At 42.1% G+C, this 25853-nt stretch overlaps 1 protein-coding gene across 12 annotated transcripts in view; it reads right to left on the bottom strand.

Annotated features, from left to right (window-relative positions):
* Positions 1 to 25853, bottom strand: part of CPVL (carboxypeptidase vitellogenic like) — a 60992-nt gene that overhangs the window by 16217 nt on the left and 18922 nt on the right. For all 12 annotated transcript variants that reach the window (XM_088654206.1, XM_088654202.1, XM_088654200.1 and 9 more), the window contains 8 exons: positions 24171 to 24285; positions 22529 to 22587; positions 20814 to 20893; positions 19688 to 19754; positions 16310 to 16432; positions 15776 to 15907; positions 13669 to 13767; positions 12541 to 12714 (listed from right to left, as the gene is read on the bottom strand). In XM_088654206.1, coding sequence (XP_088510332.1) covers positions 12541 to 12714; positions 13669 to 13767; positions 15776 to 15907; positions 16310 to 16432; positions 19688 to 19754; positions 20814 to 20893; positions 22529 to 22587; positions 24171 to 24285 — 849 coding nt within the window. The remainder of the gene's footprint in view (positions 1 to 12540; positions 12715 to 13668; positions 13768 to 15775; positions 15908 to 16309; positions 16433 to 19687; positions 19755 to 20813; positions 20894 to 22528; positions 22588 to 24170; positions 24286 to 25853) is intronic.

Here is a 25853-nt window from a genome sequence, read left to right as displayed (position 1 = left end):
ACTCCACAAAATAAACCAAAATCCCATTGGACAACTTCAAGGAAGACAATTACAGATGTTCCCCACTCCCCCAGCTAAAAGGCGGGGGCAGCACTGTCATATTAAAGAGCTACAGCCATCTTTCAAAAGCAGTGGGTATTATAGCCTATTGAATGATTTTTCTTTAGAGCAGAAATTCATTAGGGTTAACAAGGTCATTAATGGTGTAATTTCTGGAAAGGGAACATACAGTATCAGTTATTCATACATCACCAGTTGATACAGATTGTGTGAATCATTTCTGCTGTTTTCTTTGAGACTAAAAAAATGTATTCATTTACAGTATAATAAATAATCTGAACACTTTTGCCCCTTTGCTGTTTGTAACAAGTAACTAGCCTAAGCAGGTACCAAGCATTTTATTCTCTAGTTTTTAAAAAAACGGTGTGTTATATTACAGGATTTGAAATGCAAGCATGGCATGCAACATCTGCATTCTTGCACAGAGTTATCTAAGGATACAATTCATCCCTGTCAATCAGCAGAGGAAGGGGAAAGGACTCCCACAGGGCTACAGTAAACCATCAAAACAAGATCTCTTTAGATAACCCCTGGGATTCTGGAATACAGTCTCATTTACCAGATGAAAGAACAGTCTGTCTCCCAGCCAATCCCTTCCTCGCACGCTCTTTACTTTTGGGACAGCTAAACAATAAGATGGGCTATATTTCTCTTCTAGTAAGTGACTACATGTTGCAGGGAGCACCGTAAAAGAAACAAGAAAAATCAGAGCATAATGGCAGACAGGAGGTACAGAGACATGTTTTACAAATTTGCCGTAACTTCGGTGCTACCATAGTAGCAGTGGCCAACCTGAGGTAATGGCTTACCTTCCAAGTCCCGGACGATGTAACGTCCGGTGTCACTTTGCCCTTCTATGGGCACCAAAAATGGCCGCCGCCAACACCGGAAGTCGCACCTATGCACTTCCGGACATGCGTAGATGCGACTTTTGAAGCCGGCGGCGGCCATATTTGGTGCCCATAGAAGGGCAAATCGGAAAGGGAAAAATGGCCGCCGGCAGGAGAAAATAACGGAGAAAAACGGGAGACGAAGTGATACGGGGGACCACCGGGAAAAGGTAAGTAAAACCGGGGTTTTCCCGGAGAAAACGGGGTACTTGGCAGCTATGGGTAATGGCCGTCTTGCAAATGGAATGGCCAAGACAGATTAATGTAAACCAGGAACGGAGCTTGATGTTTTGCTGAACCTCCACCACTGAATGCTTGGGGCTCCATTCTCTTTGTTTGTAAGGCGCAAATATGACCTACATTTGAGGCTACTTCAAGCTATTCAATTCCTAACTGCAGTTGCTCATTTAGCTCTAGCACAACAAGTGTGTGGCTGCTTCCTACTGGAGCTTTAACCAAGCACTAGTGGTGAAATACTGCTAATACTGCTTTCCCTGATTAAGGAAACCTGAGCACTGGCTCCCTATTGTGTTAAGCACTGGAGCATAAAAGATCCAGCCACCAGAAAGGCAAAAATTGACAGCGTTTTAGAAGCTATAAATACAACTGTGTAGTGAAACGAACCAAGACTTATTAAGACAGGTGTTAAATAAATTGGAGTTCTAATTGTAGATACACCGAAAAGAAGGTTTTGTTTTGTTTTTGTTTTTTTGCACCAAGAACTCTGGCCAGAAATTTCAATGTTAGGAATAAATCCTACTCGCAAGTTACAGTCAAATAAGGTATGGTCAAAAACAGGGAAGCCTGTTCCCCCCCGCCCCCTAGAGACACACAAAAAGGACAATTAGCTTACCTCCGAATTGAAAACACGTAGAAATATTTAGATACACGCTGATCTCCACAAACTCGGGTGAGAAAACATACAACTATTTGATGCCTTACAATTAATAATTAACAACTTTTATTTAGACTTAAAACATGCATTGTTATTTTCAGACACGATATTGGAAAAACATAGATTTATATTTCACAAGTCAACACGATCTCATAAACTAGGTAAGGAACCAAATGTTATATAATGCTATATGATACTATAAAACTTGAGCCATACCAATTGAGAATTTTTATGCAATCTATGTATTATTTGTTATTATTTGTTATTTTTGATATTACCAGCTGACGAAGACATCCACATCGAAACAGGCCCCTGTCCTGGGTTCTTTTACTGAATCGACTTGGCATTCGGCTCTATATAAAACGACCCTTTTGAACACTTTTGGAATCGGACTGACATTTATGGATATTATTAGTTGATAGCTTTTGTGTCTTTACACTGTAATGTACAGTGGTGCCTCACTTAACGAATGCCCTGCTTAACGAAATTTCCGCTTAACGAAAGGTTTTTTCTAGCGGAGGTTGCCTCGCTAGACGAATTCGTTTTATGAAAAATTCGTCTAGTGAATCGCGGTTTCCCATAGGAATGCATTGAAATTCAATTAATGCGTTCCTATGGGCAAAAAAAAATTCTATGCATTCCTATGGGATTCGCTAGACGAATTTTTCGTTATAAGAAAAGACCTGTGGAACGAATTAAATTCGTCTAGCGAGGCACCACTGTACTATTATTTTCTAAGTTGTAACACTTTAAACTATATATACTCTAGTGAACTTGAAGCTCATTTCTTGTTTGTATTCATTTGTTCTGTTCAAGACTGTTAGTCTTACCAGAACACATACCTTATTTGACTGTAACTCGCGAGTAGGATTTATTCCTAACATTAAAATTTCTGGCTGGAGTTCTTGGTGCAAAAAAAAAAAACCTTATTAAGACAGGTGGGCATGGTTTAGCTAAAATGGCGCCATGGGTCAACTGGGAAGGCCTGTGGCCCAGAGGTTACTCATCCCTGTATTAATTAAATCTATTTTGTGCAAAGCAGTGACATTATCAAATACACCAAAGCCAGTGAAGACTATCCTCCTGGTCCTCTACCTGCATGTTGACAACTCACTGTGACCATGCTACGAGAAGAGAAAATCAGAAGCAACCTGAATATTCACAGTAAACTCATGAAAGGATCACTGGGAAGGAGAGATAGGTTGACAAATCTGTACTTTTCAACTTTTCCAAATACCACTAAATTTTCCAAAATAAAAAAAAGACAATCCTCTTATTCTTGGCTGTGCCTCTGCCAAGGCCCTTAACGACTATAATTATCAGCCTCTACATTTTCTCCACCTCCTTTTGCTAAGCATTCTCGCCAAAAGCAGAAGGGGGAAAGCAGCATGGCCAATGCAGAGAGTAGCATGTAGCTGATTAAATTCAATTGCTGCCATAAATAAACACCGCAGATGAAGAAACCTAGACAGAAGAGAAAGGGATTAAGACTTGTGGATTACATGAAGGAACGGTTTAAGAAAGAATGTTCTCATGCGGGTGGCTCATGTCTTTGGCTTGCTTGCATGCTTTCTGCGAGGAAGGGGATAAAAGCTAAATTCCAAAGAAAGGATACAAGGATTTTCCCCCACAAAATCCTCTTTGAAACAGGGAAATTTAGATCAGCAGCAAGCTTCCCCATTCCAAGTAGTAGATGTGGGCTCATCATGACATGAAACCCTAGTTTTCCCAAAACATTCAAAGGAACCGAAGTGGGAAAGTGGAGCAAAACAAAATAAGTAAAAAGTTAGACATAAAGAATAGCATGAATGTGACTGAGGTTGCCAGCCTTTCAGGACCAGTGAGCACTTTTTGAATTTTGTGGAAGTGCTGTGGGCAGCAGTCACAAAATGGCTGCCATGGCATAACATTTTGGATGCCGTGATCTTGCTGATTTCACACCATGATTGTGGTGTGTCCCCCCCAAAAAAGCACTTTTTCAGGCCTGCAATCTTGTGTGGCGCCGCAAAACACCTTTTGGGGCACCGTGCCGGAAAAGGCGCTTTTTCTGGGGGGAATTGTGACGTAAATTTGCTCAAGATTACGGCGGTCAAAACGGTCGCCATTCACTTGCGAGAAAAAATGGGAAGATAGTGTCCCAAAAGAATGTGTCCTGGATTTTGCCACTGAGGTGTTGGAGGGTATGCTGTGGATCACAAGCAAAAACTGTTTAAAAGCTCTGAAACAACACAGAAAACCAAAACACATTACAAAAAATATAAACATGTCATGAGCATTTCAAATACGCACTACTTTACTTGTGGGTTTAAAGTCACTCAAGCTACCAGGTAGAGCAAATGTCAAACACTCTGCCTTTAATTTGTACAAAACAAAATCTTATTAAAACTCTTGTTTTTACTTGTGCTAGAATAAGCTAATGAAGTTAATTGTGAGGGTACAAATGGTAAAATTTTAGTGAGGTAGTTAAGGGCTGACACAGTAAGACTTTAAAATGCGGGAACAAAGATGCAATTAGCTGGGATTTAATGAGCTGTTTAATGATAAGTGACAGTGCCTGCCACAATTTCCGAACTAGATGCAATCTTAAATACTGTAGAACAGAGTTCTAACCTAAGTCAAGTTAACCTTTCCAGCGTTAAACAACTCCTTTTGGGGCAAGAGAGCGGCAAGACAGTAGATATAGCAAAATCTGATACTAACAGAATTATATATTCACAGGATCCACAAACATCAAAGGTTTTATTAGAGTTAAAGAATTCTAAGCCAAAGCCTCTTTCCTGGGATAAAATATCTCATCCAATTATTACAAAGCCCCTGTCATGGTATGGAACGTAAGAAAGTCCTGCACAAATCATACGCAAGTTTTGCCTTGCAAATGAAGTCTTTGCTCATTTAATTCCTGCTGGAAATTATATATATATATATATATATATATATATATATATATATATATATCCGTCTACTGGCACAATAGATATCTGCTTGCACAATGAGACTTCTGGTTTCTCCTCTTATAGGCATTAAACATTTTTCTTAAAATACTTTTCTATAACCTAGAAAGGCTGGCAGGTAACAGTGCTGAGAGATAACAACAAATGACCACAGTACTGTAATTTCCAAATGGGTACTTATCAAAAAAAATTAAAAAATTAAGAGGAACATTCTCACTGGTTTATCACCAATATGGTTCTTCTTTGAAGAAACGGACATATTTTTTCACTGAAGAGCTAAGTGGTCAAATTTGCTTCTAATATATCCAACAAAGGCCACACCCACTCAAGAAGAGGCAGTGTTTGGTATGTTTGCTATCACCATGGTTTGATTAAACCAGTGTTTCCCAAACTTGGATCTCCAGCTGTTTTGGGACTACAATTCCCATCATCCCTGACCACCGGTGCTGCTACCTAGGGATGATGGGAGCTGTAGTCCAAAAACAGCTGGAGAGCCAAGTTTGGAAAACCATTTGTTATTCAGAAGCAAAAGCCCAGCTGATTTGTGATCCCGTATTACGATTTCCTCCCACAAATCTTTTTTAGCACTCTGCATCTGACAAAGAGGGGTGCAATTACACAAATCTACTATTAAGGGGAGAAATGGGTGGGAGATGCCCGTCGTGGCTGTGCGAGTGTGCGTGAGAGAAAAATGTGTGACAATGAGTGTAGTATAAAAAGTGTTATAGAAATGTAATGCGACTGGAGCACTGGAATGGATAAAACAGTTGTCATCACTAGGCTACTGGGCTGCCTTTATTTTATGGAGCAACACCACGATATGCTGAAGAAAAAATGACACTCTTTCAGTGGAAGTAATAGAAGCCAATCTTTGAAGGCTGAAAAACGGGATATGTGTGGGATGTAACAGAGGTCTTTCCCTCAGCTCTTTTATGAACAAAGGAGCCAATGTTGTAGATGGGTGTTGAGAAATGGCCAGTTTGCACACATGCCATGTTTCGTTCATTGCCTGAACCTACTGGTGTAATATTTCCTCACAAGTGACACTGCAACACATCTGATGGGAAAACCTGATAAAATATCTAAGCGTTTCAGTAACAGCTGCATTTTATTAGGGTTTTTTTTTCTTTAACCAAAATTAAAGCGGAAAAAGGCAGCTTGAGACAATCCCACAACTACAAACTGGGAGGGAAGGGAGCCAACGCTCAGAAACATAAACAAGCACATAAATAGCTGAGTTAAGAAATATATCCAGGTTCCTAAGCATTGGGAAAGTTTTCAAAAGGAGCTTTCCACCCTTGGAAGCCCGGATAACATATCTACGGTGAATAACAGGAAGGTATCAATCAAGGAACAGAAGAGGATTCTGGCATTTCGTAGAAAGTTTGAGGGATCCCTGGAGAAGAACAGACAAATGGGGAATAAAAATCCTTCCCACTTTTCTGCTTCTCACTATCTTTTCTAAATGTTTATATCCTGGCTTTCCAGTAAAAAGTATGTATTGCAGCTAACAGAATCAACTCCACACAATATAAATATTAGAATCACATGTTAAAAACCCCACAACTCAGTAAAATATCATTTGTTTTGTAAGGGAAAAGAGGAAAGGTGCCATACAGACTTTTGATTATCCACTCCAGAGAAGTCTTGGCATCATTGGTGGTGAGGAGGCACCTGAAGCACAGCCTCTATTGGTATCTCAACAAATAACACTTAAATGCTCCCTCAGGTATAGTGATCCAAGACATTTAGGATGCCAAAGAGCAACACAAGTGCTTTGAATTGTGTCTGGAAGCCAACCAGGAGCCAATGAAGTTCTCTAAGCAAAGTGCGATCAGTATTTGCTTTCTCGGTTCAGCATGTCTTCATTAACAAGTTGATGTACTTTCTGAAATTTCCCAAAGGACAATCCCACATACAGCGTATTGCTAATAGTCTAGTCCAAAACAAGGCTGATAACGGAAAGATATTACTTTCCCAGGGAAAGCGGTAACTGTCCAATTCCTTGTCAAGGATGCCAGAAGCAAAGATGGATCCAACAGTATCCCCTTGCCAATAACCTGATTCATAGGAGGAAGTGCAACCTCACCAATGTTGCAATTTATGAGGCAAAGTCAAATTGATTATGTTCAAATGAGCTTCCTTCTTATTAATTAAGGCAAATTCCTCTTTCAAGTTTTAGAAAGACCCTTCAGGAGTCCTAGCAAATTTTTAAATACCGGTACCCTTGCAGAAAAGATGGCCAACTGAATCAAAACTTGCAATAAAGCCCTGTTTACTTGCAAGTTTGTTGCAAAATAAAAGCCCTGTTTAGGGAGGCTTTTAATCTTTAATCAATTATTTTATTCTTCTGTTGGAAGCCGCCCAGAGTGGCTGGGGTATAAATAATAAATTATTATTATTATTAAGCTTCCAAAACCAAAAGATTATGTTTATTTTTATTTATTTAAATACCTTAAATAAAATAAAGTGAGTCTGCTCATTGGGTCCAGTACTGCCTACGCTAGTGTTTTTCAACCTTTGATCGCTAGTTGGGGTTGAACTACAATTCCCATAATCCCACAAACCAATTTAGCCACAGCTCAGGGATGATGGCAGCTGCAGCCCAACAAGGCTAAAGAGCACTTGTCTACATTGACTGGCACCAACTCTCCATGGTTTCCAGCAGGTTTTTCCAAGCCCTATCCAAAAACGCCAGGGATTGAAACTGGGGCCATTGGCAACCAAGTATCTGCTCTACTGCTGAGCCCACAGCCTTCTGCCAAATACTGCACAAAACTAATCACCACACGATATACAACCAAGAACAGTGGTGCCAGATTTCTCATAGGCCATGCCATTAACATAGTGTTTTCCTTTTTTTTTTTTTGGTCATAATTCCTTATTAAATTGCTAAAGGAAGAAAGAGGGGTTGGGGAAACCATAGCAAACAGTTTAACCTAGACACAGGAGTGTCAAAAATAGCAGAATTTCTGAAGCACTCCTGACAGCATTTCTAAGCACCAAGCATGCTGCTCTTAATCTAGAAGTGGATTGCGCTCTTTCGAAAGGTCAGTAGGCTGCAGCATCTATTATGGCAGCTACCACATGCCAGGCCGCATCCTTCACAAATCCTGTACAATGAATTATGAGTAGTATTATTCCCCATCTGTCTTTGGTTGAGCGAAAAGACAAAGAAGTTTCTTTTGTTTCTTTTTACGTATCCTAAAAGGAACACATGCTTCAATCCAACTAAAAGTATGAAAATGCTGGGCATTTCTTGCATTAATTTCCTGCATTAATTTCTGACACGGAGGACTTCAAAGGGCACATCCATAGGGCAGTATAGATATAGGGTATAAAGCGGTATTATAATAATAATAATAATAATAATAATAATAATAATAATAATAATACTTTGCCTTAGGAAAAAGACTGGATTTGCCAAAACAGCCAAACTTCCAGTGCGTAGAAAAGCAGAGTGCTTCCACTTGGACTGGTCCTCACCCTCCCAATATAGTTCAGATCAAAATGCTAATATTTACCATGTTGTAAGGCACTGGTATGGGATGTGAAGTGTTTTTGTTTTGCTTTAGTTAGTTAGTTAATAAAAATTATATACCGCATGACTGTATAAAAAACCCCAAAGTTAAACCACGACCCCACTAGTAGAACATGGTAGGGGTGAATTGGGATTTCTTTTTACTGGGATGTGAAAACCTATCGCCACAAGGAAGAGGTATTATTGAAGCAGACACTTTGGCTTCTCTGTCCATAGTGTCTGCCCTCAGTTATTAGGGCACTCTGCCTAAGCCTGTTAATGCATGCTGACAGCCAAGCCATAGCATAGATCTAGGGTTGCCAGACTCAATAGAGGACAGGACTTCTGTGCCTTTAATTGCCCTGCTCTCTTTTGAGTCTGGAAACCTTAAAGAGAAACCAGCAGACCCTTTGCTTGGAAATTAAACAAGGGGTCTGCTGGTTTCTCTTTAAGGTTTCCAGACTCAAAAGAGAGCAGGGCAATTAAAGGCACAGAAGTCCTGTCCTCTATTGAGTCTGGCAACCCTACATAGACCGTGGGTAGGCAAACTAATGCCTGGGGGCCAGATCTGGCCCAATCACCTTGTAAATCCAGCCCACGGATAGTTCGGGAATCAGCGTGTTTTTACATTAGTAGAATGTGTCCTTTTATTTAAAATGCATCTCTGGGTTATTTGTGGGGCATAGGAATTTGTTCATTTTTTCTCCAAAATACAGTCCGGCCCCCCACAAGGTCTGAGGGACAGTGAACCGGCCCCCAGCTGAAAAAGTTTGCTGACCCCTGCCATAGGCCAAAAGAGGGTTAGATAGTTCAGTCTTGCAGAGACGTTCTGGCTACTACAAAAACTGCTCTGACGGGCAAGCAACTTTTTCCCAAACCATGTCACAATGTCAGATGTGAACATTAAGCTTGACGTGCAAGTAAGTTATCATTCCAAACCATTGCAATATTCTTGAGGTAGAAATGAGTGGCTCAATATGCCCCCCATGTGATATACAATGCAAACTAGCCAATATATTACACGTGAACTCCAAAGATCACAAGATGTGAGTAACTTTCAGACTGGCCACAGCAAATGGGATGTGCACTGAGGAAAACAATACTTCTCTTTTGTGCCACAACCACTGTGTTGTTGTTGTTGTTGTTGTTGTTGTTGTTGTTGTTGTTGTTGTTGTTGTTGTTGTTGTTATCGTCGTCACATGCCCTTCATCAGTAGGTCCCAGGGCACGTGACAACAATTTAAAATTCAGCATTAAAAACAGAACAAATTACAGTCACAGACCAATACTGGGTGTGTCATATCTAACTTAAAAAAGCATCTAACTAAAAAAAATATAGCATGTAAAGCTGCTGCAGTAGGTACATTCTTCAATATTTTCTAAGGTTACGTGTACACTAGAAATTTAAACCTGTTTTATGCTTGCGTAATTGTTGTGGGCCCTTCTAACGGAATGCTAAAAATTAAAAGTTACATGAAGGGCTAAAGATTCCCAACAAACAAGTCTTAGTATCCCACAAAGCTACAGATTCCAAGGATTCTCTGGAAGAAAGCCATGACTGTTAACACAGCATTCAATCAGTTTAAGTTGTTTAAGATTAATTTCAGTGGCATGTGGAATTAAATTTTAAAAAATAAAGTTACTCATTTCATCATTTAAGTCATTTCTATGTAGTCTTTTAAACACCACAAGTGGCTTACCAAACTAGGTCAGGAAGTAAGAAGCAAGTAATCTGCTCCCTTATCTACTACACTCATTACTAGATAGCTCTAGTTGACTACCTGGGGCAGCACTTAGAAAAGCAACAAATGCCAAGCCTCTATAGTGGTACCTCTGGATGCGAACGGGATCCGTTCCGGAGCCCCGTTCGCAACCTGAGCAGTGTGCAACCTGAAGCGCCGAATCTGTGCATGCTCACTGCACAATTTGGCGCTTCTGCACATGACGTCATTCGGCACTTCTGCGCATGCATGAATCGCCAAACTCGGAAGTAACTTGTTCCGGTACTTCCAGGTTCAGTGCATTCGTATCCCGTGATGTACGCAACCCACAGCGAACGTAACCAGAGGTATGACTGTATTGTTTTACAGCAACAGGCTTGCCTATGGGAACTCCTGAAACATCACTGACATCCCAAAGGCTATCAGGCCAGGTTCAGGGGCCTGAGCAACTTGGCCCAGGATACCTCAAGTTCCACCTGAGCCATTATATCTCAGATTAATCACTGAGATTATCTGGAAGAATGCTGTTAGCTGTCACCTATGTTACAGGGGCCTGACTGGCCTCAACTTGGAAGTCAGACATTTAGCGCCACCGGTCCTATGCTGCAGAACATTCTCACTGCAGAGATTTGGCAAACATTCTTGCTGTTGACTCTCTTGAGGATCTTTTTATGCCAACAGACCTATACAGCTGTTTCTGTCTGTTTTTGATTAGCCGGGCACATCAAAGATTATCTGCATTGCTTTTAATGGCATTTTGTATTTTGTTGTAGTACACAATCCTGATATTTTATGAACCACAGTACAGTCGTACCTTGGATCCTGAACGCCTTGGCACTCGGATGTTTTGGTTCCCGAACGCCACAAACTTGGAAATGAGTGTTCTGGTTTGCGAACGGGGCTTCCGCGGCTTCCGATTGGCTGCAGGAGCTTCCTGCAGCCGATCGGAAGCCACGCTTTGGTTTCTGAACATTTTGGAAGTTGGGTGGACTTCCAGAACGGATTCTGTTCAACTTCCAAGGTATGACTGTACAGAAATACTTTTATAAATATATAAAAATAATAATACATATAATACAATTGATCTGCTGGTGCTGTGGAAGAGCAAAACATTCAAGCACAAAAACAGTTGCTAAAATGCAGTGCTGTCCTGTAGACAAGGACTTCAACCACCAGTGCAGAAGTATTTCACCAGCTTGGAAAGTTAGCTCTCTTGAAATGCTATATGGGGGAAAGTCCCTGCAATTGTAATGGTGCTGGTTGCTTCCTCACGAGTAATCTGCTCCAAACTCTGTGGCTGGTTTTTACAGAGTTTTATTATATACATATGTACAAGACAGAACAACAAAAAGCATGACCGTTCTATCCCAAATCAGAATCCGGAAGCACCGCCCTTCGGGACTTTCGCCAACAGAACACGCTAGGTAAAGGCAAAGGGACCCCTGACCATTAGGTCCAGTCGTGGCCGACTCTGGGGTTGCGGCGCTCATCTCGCATTATTGGTTGAGGGAGCCGGCGTATAGCTTCCAGGTCATGTGGCCAGCATGACAAAGCCGCTTCTGGCAAACCAGAGCAGCACATGGAAACACCGTTTACCTCACCTTCCTATTTATCTACTTGCATTTTGACGTGCTTTCGAACTGCTAGGTTGGCAGGAGCTGGGACCAAGCAACGGGGGAGCTCACCCCATCACAGGGATTCGAACCGCCGACCTTCTGATCAGCAAGCCCTAGGCTCAGTGGTTTAACCACAGCGCCACCTAGGCGTTCTGAATCTCCTCCTCTCTGCGTGCCTCTTTCCCCCCCCCCCCGCTGTTGGGGTGATGGGGCTGGTGGAGAACTCTCCCCACTGGAACTGCCAAGCTGGGGAGCCGGTGCTGTCTCCTCTGGCACCTCCCCCTCCTGAGCGCCCTGGTCTGACCCTCCAACGCTTCCCTCTGGGAACCTTCCCCTCTCAGCATCCTCAAGGCTCTGCACCGCTTCCTGAGGGTCAGCACCACCTTCTGTGGACTGCTCCGAAGCGCTGCCATCCCGGGCTCCTACTGCATCGAAGAGCCCCTGTCCCCACTTCCTGGACTCTCCGCTGACCCCTGGTGGTCCCCTGACAGCAACATATACACATGAGAACTGAGGTGCTACAGTCCCCAACGGAGGACTTCATCACCTCTACTAACCAAGTCTGATCCCCCCCCCACACACACACACACAAAGAATGGCAGGGAAAAACCAGACACTTTACATGCTATAACACAAAGCTATCCTCTCCAATGTTGGGTAAAGGTTTGAAATGCAAAGTTAATCAGCTAATTTCCCTGAAGTCACACATTGCTGCAACACTGATTATCACTGAATTGCTAAAACTATACTGGGTCTGTTTTAGGGATGGCTGATTAGAAGTTGGGAGTAGGTGTTAAATATTCGAAGGTTAAATATTTGGAAAATAATGAATCAAGGCAGTTTTGCAGGTTCTTAAATTTAAGAGGCTGGGCATGGCAGCCTACCTACCCTGTAGTTATCCATTAGAAGAGCCAGCCATGGTTTGATTGTCTTCATCACATCTTCAATCAAATGTTTCTCAACCATGGAGCCATTATGAAATGTCAGGTTGCCAACGTGGATAGACTTCCTTATTTCTGGCAATGTTAACAGCTGTCCAAAGTACTCCTGATCCGCAGGTTCCTATTAAACAAAAGATGAAAAAGATTTTAAAAAATGGCTGCAAAAAATCAAGACAATAAAATTATATACCCTAGTTATCCATGTACAAGAATATCCTATCTAGCATTGAAGCATGCAAAGCACCGCTTAAGTGAGGATTGTGTTAAACATGAAACTGCAGGGGTCAGTTAAGTCTGAAATTATGAAGCAATTTAAAGTGTTCAAGTCTATTAGTTTCATAAGGGGGAAATCCCAGCAGGTCATGAAAACTGGAGGCATTTGGTAACTGATCAGACGAGAAAGGGGGGGAAAGGTTTGCTGTTGGTGAAAATGCACAGCCACATTAATTTGTCACTGTGCCAGACTGAGTTTACTTGTCTCAAACAATGTCCCATGCAGGCAACACAATATCAAGTTTTAGCTTAGGGAAACTGCTTCATCTTACACTATTCTCCATAAGAACTTAGGGGGGAGAAACTTGCAGGGGAAAAGTCAAACTAGTCTTAACATTTGGCTTCCAAGAGCGCTTAGCTGGATGCTTCTAGAAAGTTTACAGACAGGGCATGAAGGCAACAGCACTCTCTCAGCACCTCTAAATACTGAAATTCCATTTAGCCGCCAGGCCAATAGCCATCAATAGACCTGGGGAATCCTTCCTTTTTTTCTCCAGCTGTTGGGTTTGTCGCAAGTGGAGAGACAGGCACATCCTAGGTGAATCGTCTGCAGTATTTGAACAATGCTAAAGACCTCCTCGTGTTACCTTGGCTCCAGGTGCAAAATATCCCACTCGCCCCTTGATTTAAGGATGTGCTGAGATTTAAGCAGCAACAGGAAAAAAGGGAGGAGGGATTGTTTTTCCCAAGCTCCAGTACTGTTACCACCATCTCCAATCGCTCTTGATAGAGCAGCAGCCCAAGTTAATTCCATAGCTTCGAAAGCACATTACCAGAATGTCTAGCCGAAGGGCGGGCTTACCTGGCACTTCATGAAGTTGAAGTAGTTGCTACACCCTGTGGCGTTCTGAAAGAAGGAAGTCGTTCCAATTTCATCGCCATTCAACAGAACATCAAACACCTGGAGGAAGAGAGCCATGGAAAGAAACAGAGTTCTGGTGGGTTAAAAATTCTAAGGGGCTGCAATGCTCGGCATAATTCAGTTTGCCATGTGTAGCGAGGAGATGCTTCGTAGAGTGTACCTGAGCAAAGAATGTACGCTGGCTCCCAGTACATTTCAGAGCACAATTCAGAGTGTTGGTGTTGTTCTTCAAAGCCCTGAATGGCCCTGCCTACCTGAAGAAGCATCTCCACTCTCACTGTCCTGGCTGGACACTGAGGTCCAGCTCCGAGGGCTTTCTGGTGGTTCCCTTACTGCAAGATGTGAAGCTACAGGGAACCAGGCAGAGGGCCTTCTCAGTAGTGACACCCAGGGCCGTCTTTAGGGGAGGGAGAAACCGCTCACCTGTAACAACTACCGCCACTCCGCTCCCTCCTGGGCTACGCTGCTGTGGGAGGACTAGGGTGCCATGGCGGGACGAGACGAGACGGACCTGGGCAGTTCTACGCAGGGCACCTGATGGTGCAGGAGGAGAAGCACGGCAAGGAAAGGAAACGGGCGGGACACGGAAAGGAAAAGCTCCGCCCGCTGTGCTGGGAGGATGCAGAGGAGCCATCACACGGCGCCCACAGCGCTAGGTCCTCCGCGCCCTCGCCTGGGCTTGCATGCCTCCCCTGCACCCATCCACGGTGAACGGACCTCCCCTCTAAAAGTTCTTGGGGAGGGGGATGTCTAGCTACAACCTCTAGGGCCGTCTTTAGCATTTGGCGCCCCCCCCCCCCAAGAATTCGGCGCCGGGGTGCCCCGCACCCCTTTCACCCCCAGGCAAAAGTGACCCTGGTGACACTTGCCTTGTGGAACGCCTCCTCATCAGATGTCAAACAGAGCAACAACTATTTGACTTTTAGAAGGCAGCCCTGTTCAGGGAAGCTTTTAATGGCTGGAAGTTTTATTGCATTTAAAGTATTTTGTTGAGAGCCGCCCAGAGTGGCCGGGGCAACCCAGTCAGATGGGCGGCATGTAAGTAATAAAATTATTGTTACTATTATTAGGAAGGATGTGTCTCCTGTTCTTGGGGCCAACTGATTGCCATATTCAAACTTTGGAAGACACTGTTTCTTGTCCTACTTCAACTTCCCCGATCCCACTGCTAGCCCCCATGAAGATCCAATCTAGAATGCTGCTCCAATCTATTATTTGCCTGTGTTGTGCACACTGTGTTCACTGCTCTACCATAGCTAAGATTTTAGAGGTTTCCTTATAATCAACCAGTGTGTGTGTGTAAATAAAATAAATAAATGAAACAAGCTAATGTGTAGGATGGATATAAACTGGAATGTTGAGAATATAAGTCAGCATGGTGGACCTTCCCATGGGGAGGAAGTAGAAATGCATACAGTTATATGCATTTTAAAGGTTATTTCTAAATTGGACAAATTATTCTGTAAAATGCACTGTATTGCAGTAAGTAACTCATTAGCGGGTTACTGCTGCACACATCCAAAGGCTGTTTCATGACATGACTGCGCGGGAAACATATAATGCCGCAAATTCAGAGCAAAACGCCAGCCCACAGTGTGTTCTGCTGTTTTCGCCTTCCGCTCTTTCGGTGGGGGGTTAAAAATTGGAGCCATTCCTCATGGATATAAAAAGGTTTCAGTCGTGTGTTCAAGCATATGCAACGAGTTCTACAACTGCATCTTTCCTGATTTCCTGGGGATAAGCTAAACCTTTAGGGCATACAAGCACAGACTTAGAAAAACTAAAGCAATTCATGAAAGTGATGCCTATGTAAACATGTGCCACGGCACTCAATTCTGAAAAGAGGCCAAGGTAAATTTTGTAGAAACATTGGACGGTGATTTTTCTCTCCATTCATTCTCCTCCCTTTGCCCTTCTGCTGCAATATAAATGGACACCTTTTTCCAGCGCGGGGCTTGTGACCTCCATTCTGCTTCCTTCTGACCCCCTTACTCTCTTCAGATGGTTTTAATTGCTGGAGGCCAGCATGTGGGCCTCTAATACGTACTTCAAAGGCTTCTCTCCATTTCTTCTGCTGGATGTAGATTACTGCCAGATCAGTCTGCTGCCGGAAAAACGCCTTCTGCTTCTCATCCAACAAGCCAATTTGATATAACAATTCAGCATAGCCACCAAACATCTGCAAAGGGAATCAAGAAACTCAGCGATATTAGTCTAGATTATTCTAATCTTCCAGAATGCCCGTTGTTGTTGTTTTTTAAAGGCAGTGCATTAAGCAGAAGTTTATTTTTTTTTAAAGCAAGCTTCCAAATTTTAAATAGTTTGCCAAGGCTGCAATAAAACTTTGGTGGCATTTATAAGCAGTCTAGTTCCCTGCAGGATTGCAGCTAATTTGCTCTTGAGAAACATGTGGTAAACTAATTACTGTAAAGTTTTAGTGAAATTAAAAAGTTACATGGAACGATACTCTTTTTTCCCTTTTTTCCGTTATCCTTTCCCTGCAATTTGAGAATCACAATCCACTTCTGATTTAAAAAAATAAAAATAAAAATTAAATAAACACAATATGGAGAATTCTTACCAATTCAGGGTCACAGAGACCATCTCCAATGGCAACACCCTTAAAGTTGATCTTTATCTTTGCCGTAGGATTATGTGTGTGGATATAATAGCCAATGGCAGGCACATACTTCCCTGCATAGGACTAGTGATAATGAAGAAGACAATCAAACAAAAAGGTAGTGTGAATAGCTTTTATGCATTTTTAAAAAATTCTATTTATTGATATAAACACATACAAATTACATCAAAAGTGATAGGTATAGTCAGTACAAATTGCATGCAGAAATAGAAAAAATAAAATGAAAATACAATGGGGAAGAAAACCTGAGAATACAATAATGGATTCAACTACCATATATTTTTAAAAGGGTGTGTATGAGAGTCAATTCAGTTCTCTATAAAGCGTCTCCACACTTTTATCTGACGTTTAGTGGGCTGTTCAACTGAGTTAACGTTAAGATAAGAACTTATACCATGTCTAATAAAAGAGGTCTATTTTTAATGAACCGTTAAGGACTCTCCATACGTGTGTCGGATGTTCTGACAGCGCAATGTCCCATACTTTTGCTAGCCACTCCTCTCGGGAAGGAGTTGATGGGAGGCCACTAACAATCTGGCTGCAGCAAGAAGCATAAACACAAGAGATTTGTGCATGATAGGTGAGTTAGTATCGTGTTCCAAGGATAAATGCTTTTATGCCGTATGATTGCATCTAAAATATTTGATTTGCACCTGCTAGCTTTCCTTATTAAGGCTGTAAGTAATCAATAGAATTCGTGCTCTTAAGCTCATAGAAGGAGCTCACAGAGGACAGGATATTTATTCTGATTCATCTTCTCCCCTGCCAGCCCCCTTCTACATGGTATGGAGAATCTCCCAAGTTGATTTTTTGGGTTCTGGATGGTGCAAAAGAGAAAGCAAATGGGGGAAATTTACCTCCCCTCTCCTGTTAGCAGAGAATCAAAAGACATTCTGTGTGTACCAACTGGATTCCTGCCTAAATGTTTTTTTTAAAAAAAATCCTTCAACCTTTTAATTGAAAACACTAATTAAATTTGTAACCAAAGTCTTTTTAGTTTCTAGTACAGTCATAGATTTGTTTTCGAACAGCTTAGTTCTCAAATGTTTTGGCTTCTGAATGCTGCAAACCCGGAAGTGACCGTTCCAGTTTGGAACAATTTTTTGGAAGCCAAACGTCCGACGGGGCTCCCGTGGCTTCCGATTGGCTGCAGGAGCTTCCTGCAGCCAATCAGAAGCCGGTCTTTGGTTTCTGAACGTTTTGGAAGTCAAACGGACTTCCAGAACGGAATCCGTTCGACTTCCAAGGTACGACTGTACATGTATCTAACCAGCTCAATAAAGCTTGCAATGCTGGAATAACCCATGAACTTAAAAAACCAATGAAGCAATGAGTTGTAATATTGTGCTGGCCAATCCTAAGTATGAATGTGCCATTAGGCTGGATAAAGCACTCTTCCAGGCTATCTATGGAGGATCAAGAGCATGCCCCAGGCTTCCATGCAGCCTGCTTTCCTGGGTTGCTTCTGAACCATGACTTCCAATCATACTTTGGAAGTAACATGTGTCCAGTTCAAGGAGGATACTGAGAAGCTGGAATGTGTCCAGAAGAGGGCAACCAAAAGGCCTGGAAACGATGCCTTATGAGGAATGGCTTAGGGAGCTGGGTATGTTTAGCCTGGAGAAGAGAAGGTTAAGGGGTGATATGATAGCCATGTTCAAATATATAAAAGGATGTCATATAGAAGAGGGTGAAAGGTTGTTTTCTGCTGCTCCAGAGAAGCGGACACGGAGCAATGGATTCAAGCTACAAGAAAGAAGATTCCACCTAAACATTAGGAAGAACTTCCTGACAGTAAGAGCTGTTCGACAGTGGAATTTGCTGCCAAGGAGTGTGGTGGAGTCTCCTTCTTTGGAGGTCTTTAAGCAGAGGCTTGACAGGCATATGTCAGGAACGCTTTCATGGTGTTTCCTGCTTGGCAGGGGGTTGGACTGGATGGCCCTTGTGGTCTCTTCCAACTCTATGATTCTATGTGGCTAGTGCTTGGAATGGAAAGATTTAGCAGGTAACCAGAAGTTATTACAAGCCATCTGAAGAATAATCGAGGATGGTGTTGGGAGAGAGGCACAGCCAAAGTTCTTTATCAATGAGGGGAGAGGGATAAGAACAGAAACCTTCAACCAACTCGGCGAAAATGAAGACATGGGGGACTAGGGGCAACAGATGGGGAAGGTAACAGAAAAGGCCTTCATCCATGGATCTATTAGTGCTTCCACATATTGGTAACCCAGTCCAAATTGATATCAGGTACACTGCAGAAGACATGGCAACATACAACTTAATGCAAGATAAACTTATACAAAGGAGCATATACTAATACTCTCAGCATCTCTCAGCATCTTTAAGCATTCAGGCCTTTTGTCTTAATTTCTGCCAATGAAGAGCTGACCTTTTACCCTTCACAAGGCTACACAGCAACTGTTTGTTCCAACCCTCTTCCATCTTTCCTTTCTTAGGAGGCTTTTTATGATGTGAAACCAAGAAGGTGATCGCCGGGTCTCCACAGGCAAAAGCCACAATGAAATCTGACTCTCTTTCTCCCGCCCCACACTGCAGATTTCTTTCCTAGACAAGTATCTCTGTTAGCAAAAAAAAAAAAATTAAAGCAGCTTTCTTTGCCAGAAAAATCAAGATGGGATCTACATCTTCAGAGACAACGGAGAACCATAGAACTAAGCTGTAATGAAAGCAGTATCTCTTGACTAGAATGTCATCACATGTGTTAGCAGTTAGTATCAAAGAAAGAGCGGCTCTGCTTAAGTTGTTAGAGGCAGTGAGCAACAGATAGGTTTTAGTTGCAATACCAATGAGGTTCCCTTCTCTCTCTTGGGGGGAGGATAGGTTTTGAAATCAATTTCAGTACCAAAGCAAGGATCAGTGGGGAAAGCTCCTATAGAAGCACCTAAGCCCTTAATTTTAAAAAGCAACACTGTCAGGCTAAATGCTGAGGCCAAAGTTATCTGCCAGAAAAAAATGTACTTTTGGGCTGGGAAATGCCCAGAAGAAAAGGAATCGCTAGGTAACAACACATTTTTTAACCTGGAAGGGACTGTTCTGGTCATTTCTGCTCCCCCTGCTGGCTGTTTTATAGATATTATTTTACTAATTGTAAAACACACTGTTGTCCAATGTATGTTGACAGATGTGCCTGTATCTACGAAATGCAATTTAAAATTAAATCCAACTGGGCGCGGGGGGGGGGGGGGAAGGTCCACCTCTGCTTTAGGATAATTCACAAAAAGTTCCTCAATTTCTCTTAAGACGATCTTCATATTCACAAGTTACACAGCCCCAAAATTAAAAGTTATCTGAACTTACTTCTCCTGTTGCGTAGAAGTCATTTTTCTGATAATCAGGAAAGAGCTGGAAAAACTGGATGAGGGCACTGAAATAACAGATGAAGTACAGGTAAAAAAAATATCTGCACTAAGAAAGGTTGTCGTCAAATGTCATAGTAGTGATGAAAATGAAAGCTTGCTAACTTATTCAGCGGCTGCACCTCAGCAGAAGCAGGCTGACATTCACTCGTGAAAATAGGGTCACAGGCAAGTGTGACATTATCCTTCAGCCACAAAATACATTTTGTCTCAAAAATTAAACTACAGCGAAGTGTCGCAGCATTAATCTCATCCCAACATACACAATCTATTTCACAGTAATATTAATTAACAAATATGCACCCGCAGAACACTTTTTTAAATTCTCCTTGCAGATACAGTGCTTAAACAGAGACATTTTCTGCTGCAATAAGTACACGTTCTGGGGGTGGGGGTGGGGCAAGCAGGAAGACACGTGGCATCATTTCTGCTTGGGCCATGAAACTCCAATTTTCCACCTTGAAGGAAGCCACAGCCTGCATTTCTGCCATCTCTGTTACCAAGCATCATTCTTATTCAGAGTGAACCCACCTTTCCCACACAACCATCTAGACTGTAAGGAGAGGAGAGGGATGCATTTAAAAAAAAGAAGAAGAGGCAGATGAAATCAGACAGGTGTATTGATTGATGTCTCTCAAGATTGAAGGAAAACTGCACGTATCTTACTTAACAAAACCACTGTCTGGAAAGGAATGTTTCAAAGCTATCTACTGTGCTACTCTCTGCATCTGAAAACATGCACACAACGTTCTATTAAGTCCAGATGCCAAGGGCAATATCCAGCTAAGTCATGGGTAGGCAAACTAAGGCCCGGGGGACGGATCCGACCCAATCACCTTCTAAATCCGGCCTGCAGAAAGTCCGGGAATCAGCGTGTTTTTACATGAGTCTATTATCTCACCCAATGCTTACATAATCATATCCTTAAAATGAGAAGGGGATAAAGAACATTTTACTGTACTGTAAATATTTCAAAAGCTCTCCAGAAGGTGTCAGCAAGCACTGACTTTTCTGGTGCATTTCAAAAGCTTGGCAGAAGAAAATGCAACTTGTATGGACTGATTTACCTATACAAATCTCTTCCTACATCGTCTTCATTCGCTGCATAACCTGCTTCGTCATCTGTGAAACTGAAGCCAGTTCCAACCTGATAGCAAAAGAGAATATAAAATATTTGTGGAACAATTATATTCCAGTTCTTCACTGCTGTTTTTGACATCAAGCAAAATGATATTCTGTTAGGTATATGGTTTCTCCTACAGTTGCAAGTGGAGTTTAAAAATTCTGGTTTTGCAATTAGTCCATTAGATGATCTGGATTCCTCCAGACATGCAGAAAATAAGACTCATTTTCGTTATTCTAGCATAGTTAGGATTATTCTAGCACAGTGTTCAAGATGTGAGGAAATTCAGTGACAATGCCACTTTTCAAATCAAGGCACACAGAAAGAGTTCCAAAATTTTCCTGTCAATAAGGAAAGGGGGACATATATTTCAACCTTTGTTTAAAAAAAGCATTCTGGTGACTGTTAGCAATTTATCTACCAAGTTCTCAGGCAACAACCTTCAATTGTAAATATATTCCAGAATCACAAGGAGGCGAAGAGAGAATTCAGAGTGCTGCTGCTGAATTAAAATTTGAGCAGTATCACAAGCAAAAAAAAAATGAAAGGGTGGAACTATACATCTCAATCAGCAGTGTTTTCCACTCAAACCTTCACTCCTATAACTTTCCCCCTTAACTGGGAGGGATTTTGAACAGGAAAACTGTCAGGGTTCGCCAATCTCATCCCTTCTGTCTGCCCAAATTCAGCTTCAGCTTGATTAAAACCTAAAGAGCCAGAGGAAGTATAATGTGGGTCATGACTAGTTTGGACCTAAGTGTCAGGGGATTGTTGCGGCTACTCTCGAGTAAAGACGCTCCAGTCCGCACTGTCTTTAAGGGTTTTATTGTGCATACTATTTACAGTGCAGAGATAACAAAAAAACATGACTGCCTGGTCCGATTCAGAACCCGGCAATGGCTGCCGCCGGCTTCTCGGCCAGCATAAAAGCCTGGGCACCCCAAAACGCCGCCCCTTCACCCTACGTGTGGGCGCGCGCCTCAATTCGGGCGCCGGAAGGAGAGGTTTCCCCTCTTGGTGGCTGGGGTGGCACCTAGGCTCTGACGTCTCACTGAGTCCCTCATCCACTGACCCTCGACCAGAGCAGTGCCAGGGCTCTGACACCTCACTGAGCCCTCTCTCCAAACTGCTCCATTCCTCATTCCCTCCTCCCGACTCGCTGCTTGTGCTGGGCGAAGTGCTGGTCAGGATGACGGGGGGGGGAGGAGGCTCCCTGTAGGGAGTTCCCCTGACACCAAGCCCACCACATAGTTAGTAGAGAGCCAGCACAGTCCTAGTTCCAGATCTGAAAGGGCCCCATTTCATTGGTAGAGCCCCCCATTGCGGGGCATTGGAAATAATAATTAAAAACGTCTGCCGAGAGGCACCTAGCATGGTGGGTCCATAGGGTCCACATCAGTGGTTAGCCCTGGCAGCTGCTCAAAGATTTTGTGTAGCCATGTTTCCCCTACACTGAGATCCTTCTTAAATGCCATACCACGTCAAGGAAAAAAGGGCTGTTGCTAAAGCGACTATCCTTACATGTAACAGATAAAATTACTACGTTTGAAGATGCAAGAACATAAGGGTTAAGGCAATTGTTGCTGTCAAGCAAACGTGTGTTTTTTTCAACGGACACCTTTAGATATGCAACATGAAGCTTATCTGTTGTTCACTTACTGGATTGTCAATGTAGAGCATGGAAAACTTGGAGGTCCAGGGAAATTTTCGTTCAGACACTATCAACACAGAAGAAAATGAGAGTCGAGTGTCTACAGCTTGAATCATTAGCATCAGTCAGAAAAGGAAGCAGGACGGAAAGTGCAATCCTAACTGTATCTACTCAGCAGTCAAGTCCTACTGAACTTAGTAGGGCTTGCTCCCAAGTGGATTGTAGGCTAACATGGCAAAGTCACCCAGTAAGTCGATAATCAAGGCGTGCTTGAACTGTAGGATCCACTATTCAACATTTTGAGACCACAGAAATAAACTATGCACCCTTTCACAAGCTTATATAGCATTAAGTTGCCAACTGCTGTATGCTATTACTTTTTTCATCCCATTAAAGTATATGGCTCCTGTAATTAAGGTATATATTAAAAATGGATTTACTGGGCCAGACTTCGTGATATTATCTCGGTGCACATTACTATAGTGAATTAATCTTTTGCTCATTTTATATCACAAGATGCAGCAATGTTGAACAACATGAGAAGGTTGCATTGTGAACATGTTGGATGGATTCAATATTTCAATGTACACATTAATGCTATTATTTGTTTTAGGCTATTAAACATAGCATTGGCTATTTTTCAATAATTTCATATGGTTCTGCATTTCCTGCCAAGATAGAAAAACAAAAAACTAAACCCAAGTACTTCAGATAGATGTTAGCACCTGGCATAATTGTAAAAAGCATCGCATATCACTTGCGGTGAGAATTGTAAAGGTATTTTTTTCAACCAAGTATTATCAGTCACATACCAGGTTGGAGAATGTGTGTGATAAAAACATTTCCAAAACCTAAAGGCCATTTATTTTTGATTGATTAAAACATGTTTTAAGGCTCCTTATATTTTATTGGTGGGTTATTTGAATTATTTTTCTGTATCCTATTTTATATTGCAAGCTATCCTTGAGAATGCTTTAGCCCTAAAGTTGATGTAAAAATATTATAAGTAAAATTATGGTCATTATGCAGCCAAATGCCAGCTTCACACTCCACAGACTTAGCATTGTACTGTAACTGGATAGCTCAGTCGGTACAGCACGAGACTTTTAGGGTTGTGGGTTCGAGCCTCATGCCAGGCAAAAAATTCCTGCATTGTCCCCTTCCAACTCTATGATTCTGTGAATGGTAAGACTGGGAATCTCTATCAGTTTATTTATCCATTTTCCTCCCAGCACTTTTTGGGAAAAGTGCACATTCTCCTTTAACATTGATGTCACCTTAGGAGCAAAATTCATTTATTAAAACATATTTCAATATTATTTTAAGTCTGTGAACTAATATGATAACAACCCGTAACCTGCCACTGATAACATAGGAAATGTATTTCAAATGCATTTTTAGTTTGGGGGGAGAGGAAATAGTTCTTTTTAAAAAGGGGGGGGGAAGGTACTTCTATTTCATGCCATTAATGATCAAATATCATTCTTTCCCAAACTGCTACAGCAAGACACACTAATTTGCTCAGCAGCATAAAGAGTACACATGCAAATTCCAAACCCATAAGGGAATAGGTTCCCTTTTTTATGTTAAAACTATAAGGTTATTAACATCTGGCTGGAAGCCTTCACCCTAGAAATAAACAATACTTGCATGTGAGATTCTTGTTGACAACATATGGTCCGTGTTCCACAAAAATGCCAAACATGGATGTTCCTCCAGGTCCACCTTGGAGCCAAAGTAAGACAGGGGCTTTTTCGGGTTGTACCTGCAGAGCAGAAGGACAATAAAAACTGGAGCTGTACCTACAAAAATTTACAGAATGCATGAATTATTTCAGTAGACTATGAGGAAGAAGTGCCAACACTTTCTTTATAAGCAGCTAATTTTATAACTAGCACAAGAGCTTTCCATACGCTTTGAGTGACCACGTGCTTGGAAAGCCATGTCTCTACAGTCCTAGTATCTTGCATGCGCAGTGAAAAGAAGGTTTCAGACCTTAAACAGAGGGAGTAGAGGAAAGCAAATGGGATCAACATATGCACACAGGCCTCGTTTTCACATAGCATTAAGCCAAACCATGGTGAAGCAAGAAAGACCAAGCTTCTGCACCTCCAGAAGGAAAAATGCTACAATTTCAGTCCTTCCTCGCTCCTCCTAAGCTCCTCCAGAGCCAAGTCATAGTTTGGCTCAGTGTTATCTGTGAATCTGCACTCGTGGTCTATTTCCTCCAGGGAAATCATGCGTGGTAAGTCCAGAACAAAGGTAAGCTATGGTTTGTTGGGACTGAGATAATACGAAGCCAAACCATGGCTTTGATCTGGGTAGCATGGCAGCAACAGGTCTGGGAAAGGAGCAAAATGGTCATGATTTTCCTTTTGGGTACCCTAAAGCTTGCCGATTCCCACCGTGCCATAGTGAGCAAGGCCACGATATAATTATATGGGGTTCAATGAACAACAGATGGAGGAAACCCCAACATGGGATAGCCCACCCGCCATAAAAGAGAAAGAGTGAGATACAATTCCCCACCCACAGAAATTCAGCACGACAGGGTAAAGACCTAGAGCAATCACTGAATTATTCCTGCACTCTGTGCGAACTTCTGCACATCTCTCATTTTGAAGACCAAGTAATGGAAGTTTAACCAGCTTGAAACGCTTCTGCTTTGTTCCCTTTTTTCACAACACTCATTCTTTTCCACAATATTATTTATTTATTAGAGCTGACAAATGAGACTGGCCAGCAAAATCGGTTGCGCAAAACCATTCAGGGTCTCTTCTAAATAAAACATTTACTGCTGCCAATTGTTTTTCCTCTCTGGCATAAGTTGCACAAGATGGACTATGCTATTGATGTAATGAGCCCAGGAGTACAACAGAAGTATTAAACACAGAAACAAATCTGTTGCTCATAGCATCTGGGATTAATAACATTTCTAACAGAGCAGTACACCCTTAAACTGAAGCAGTGTTGTTATCTGAAGCAGTGTGCAAAGCCCATTTTCCCTCTTCATCCAAGAGCCTTCAGAATTTGCATCCTGCTAAGAAACACTTTTTGAAGTAATTTGTGGTCAGTGAACCATAAATCAATTATATCAGGCATCCCCAAACTTCGGCCCTCCAGATGTTTTGGACTACAATTCCCATCTTCCCCGACCACTGGTCCTGTTAGCTAGGGATCATGGGAGATGTAGGCCAAAACATCTGGAGGGCCGCAGTTTGGGGATGCCTGAATTATATTCACACTTAAAAAATATAAAACTTATGGGACTTGTTGGCATAAACTTCTCAACATTGTGTCAACTTAAACACATTCTTTTGAAATTTAAGAGTT

The sequence above is a fragment of the Zootoca vivipara genome, chromosome 11, assembly GCF_965207765.1.
Source record: "Zootoca vivipara chromosome 11, rZooViv2.hap1.1, whole genome shotgun sequence".
NCBI lineage: Eukaryota > Metazoa > Chordata > Lepidosauria > Squamata > Lacertidae > Zootoca > Zootoca vivipara.
Note: the sequence above shows the minus strand (reverse complement) of the source record. Positions and strands in the feature narration are given on the sequence as shown.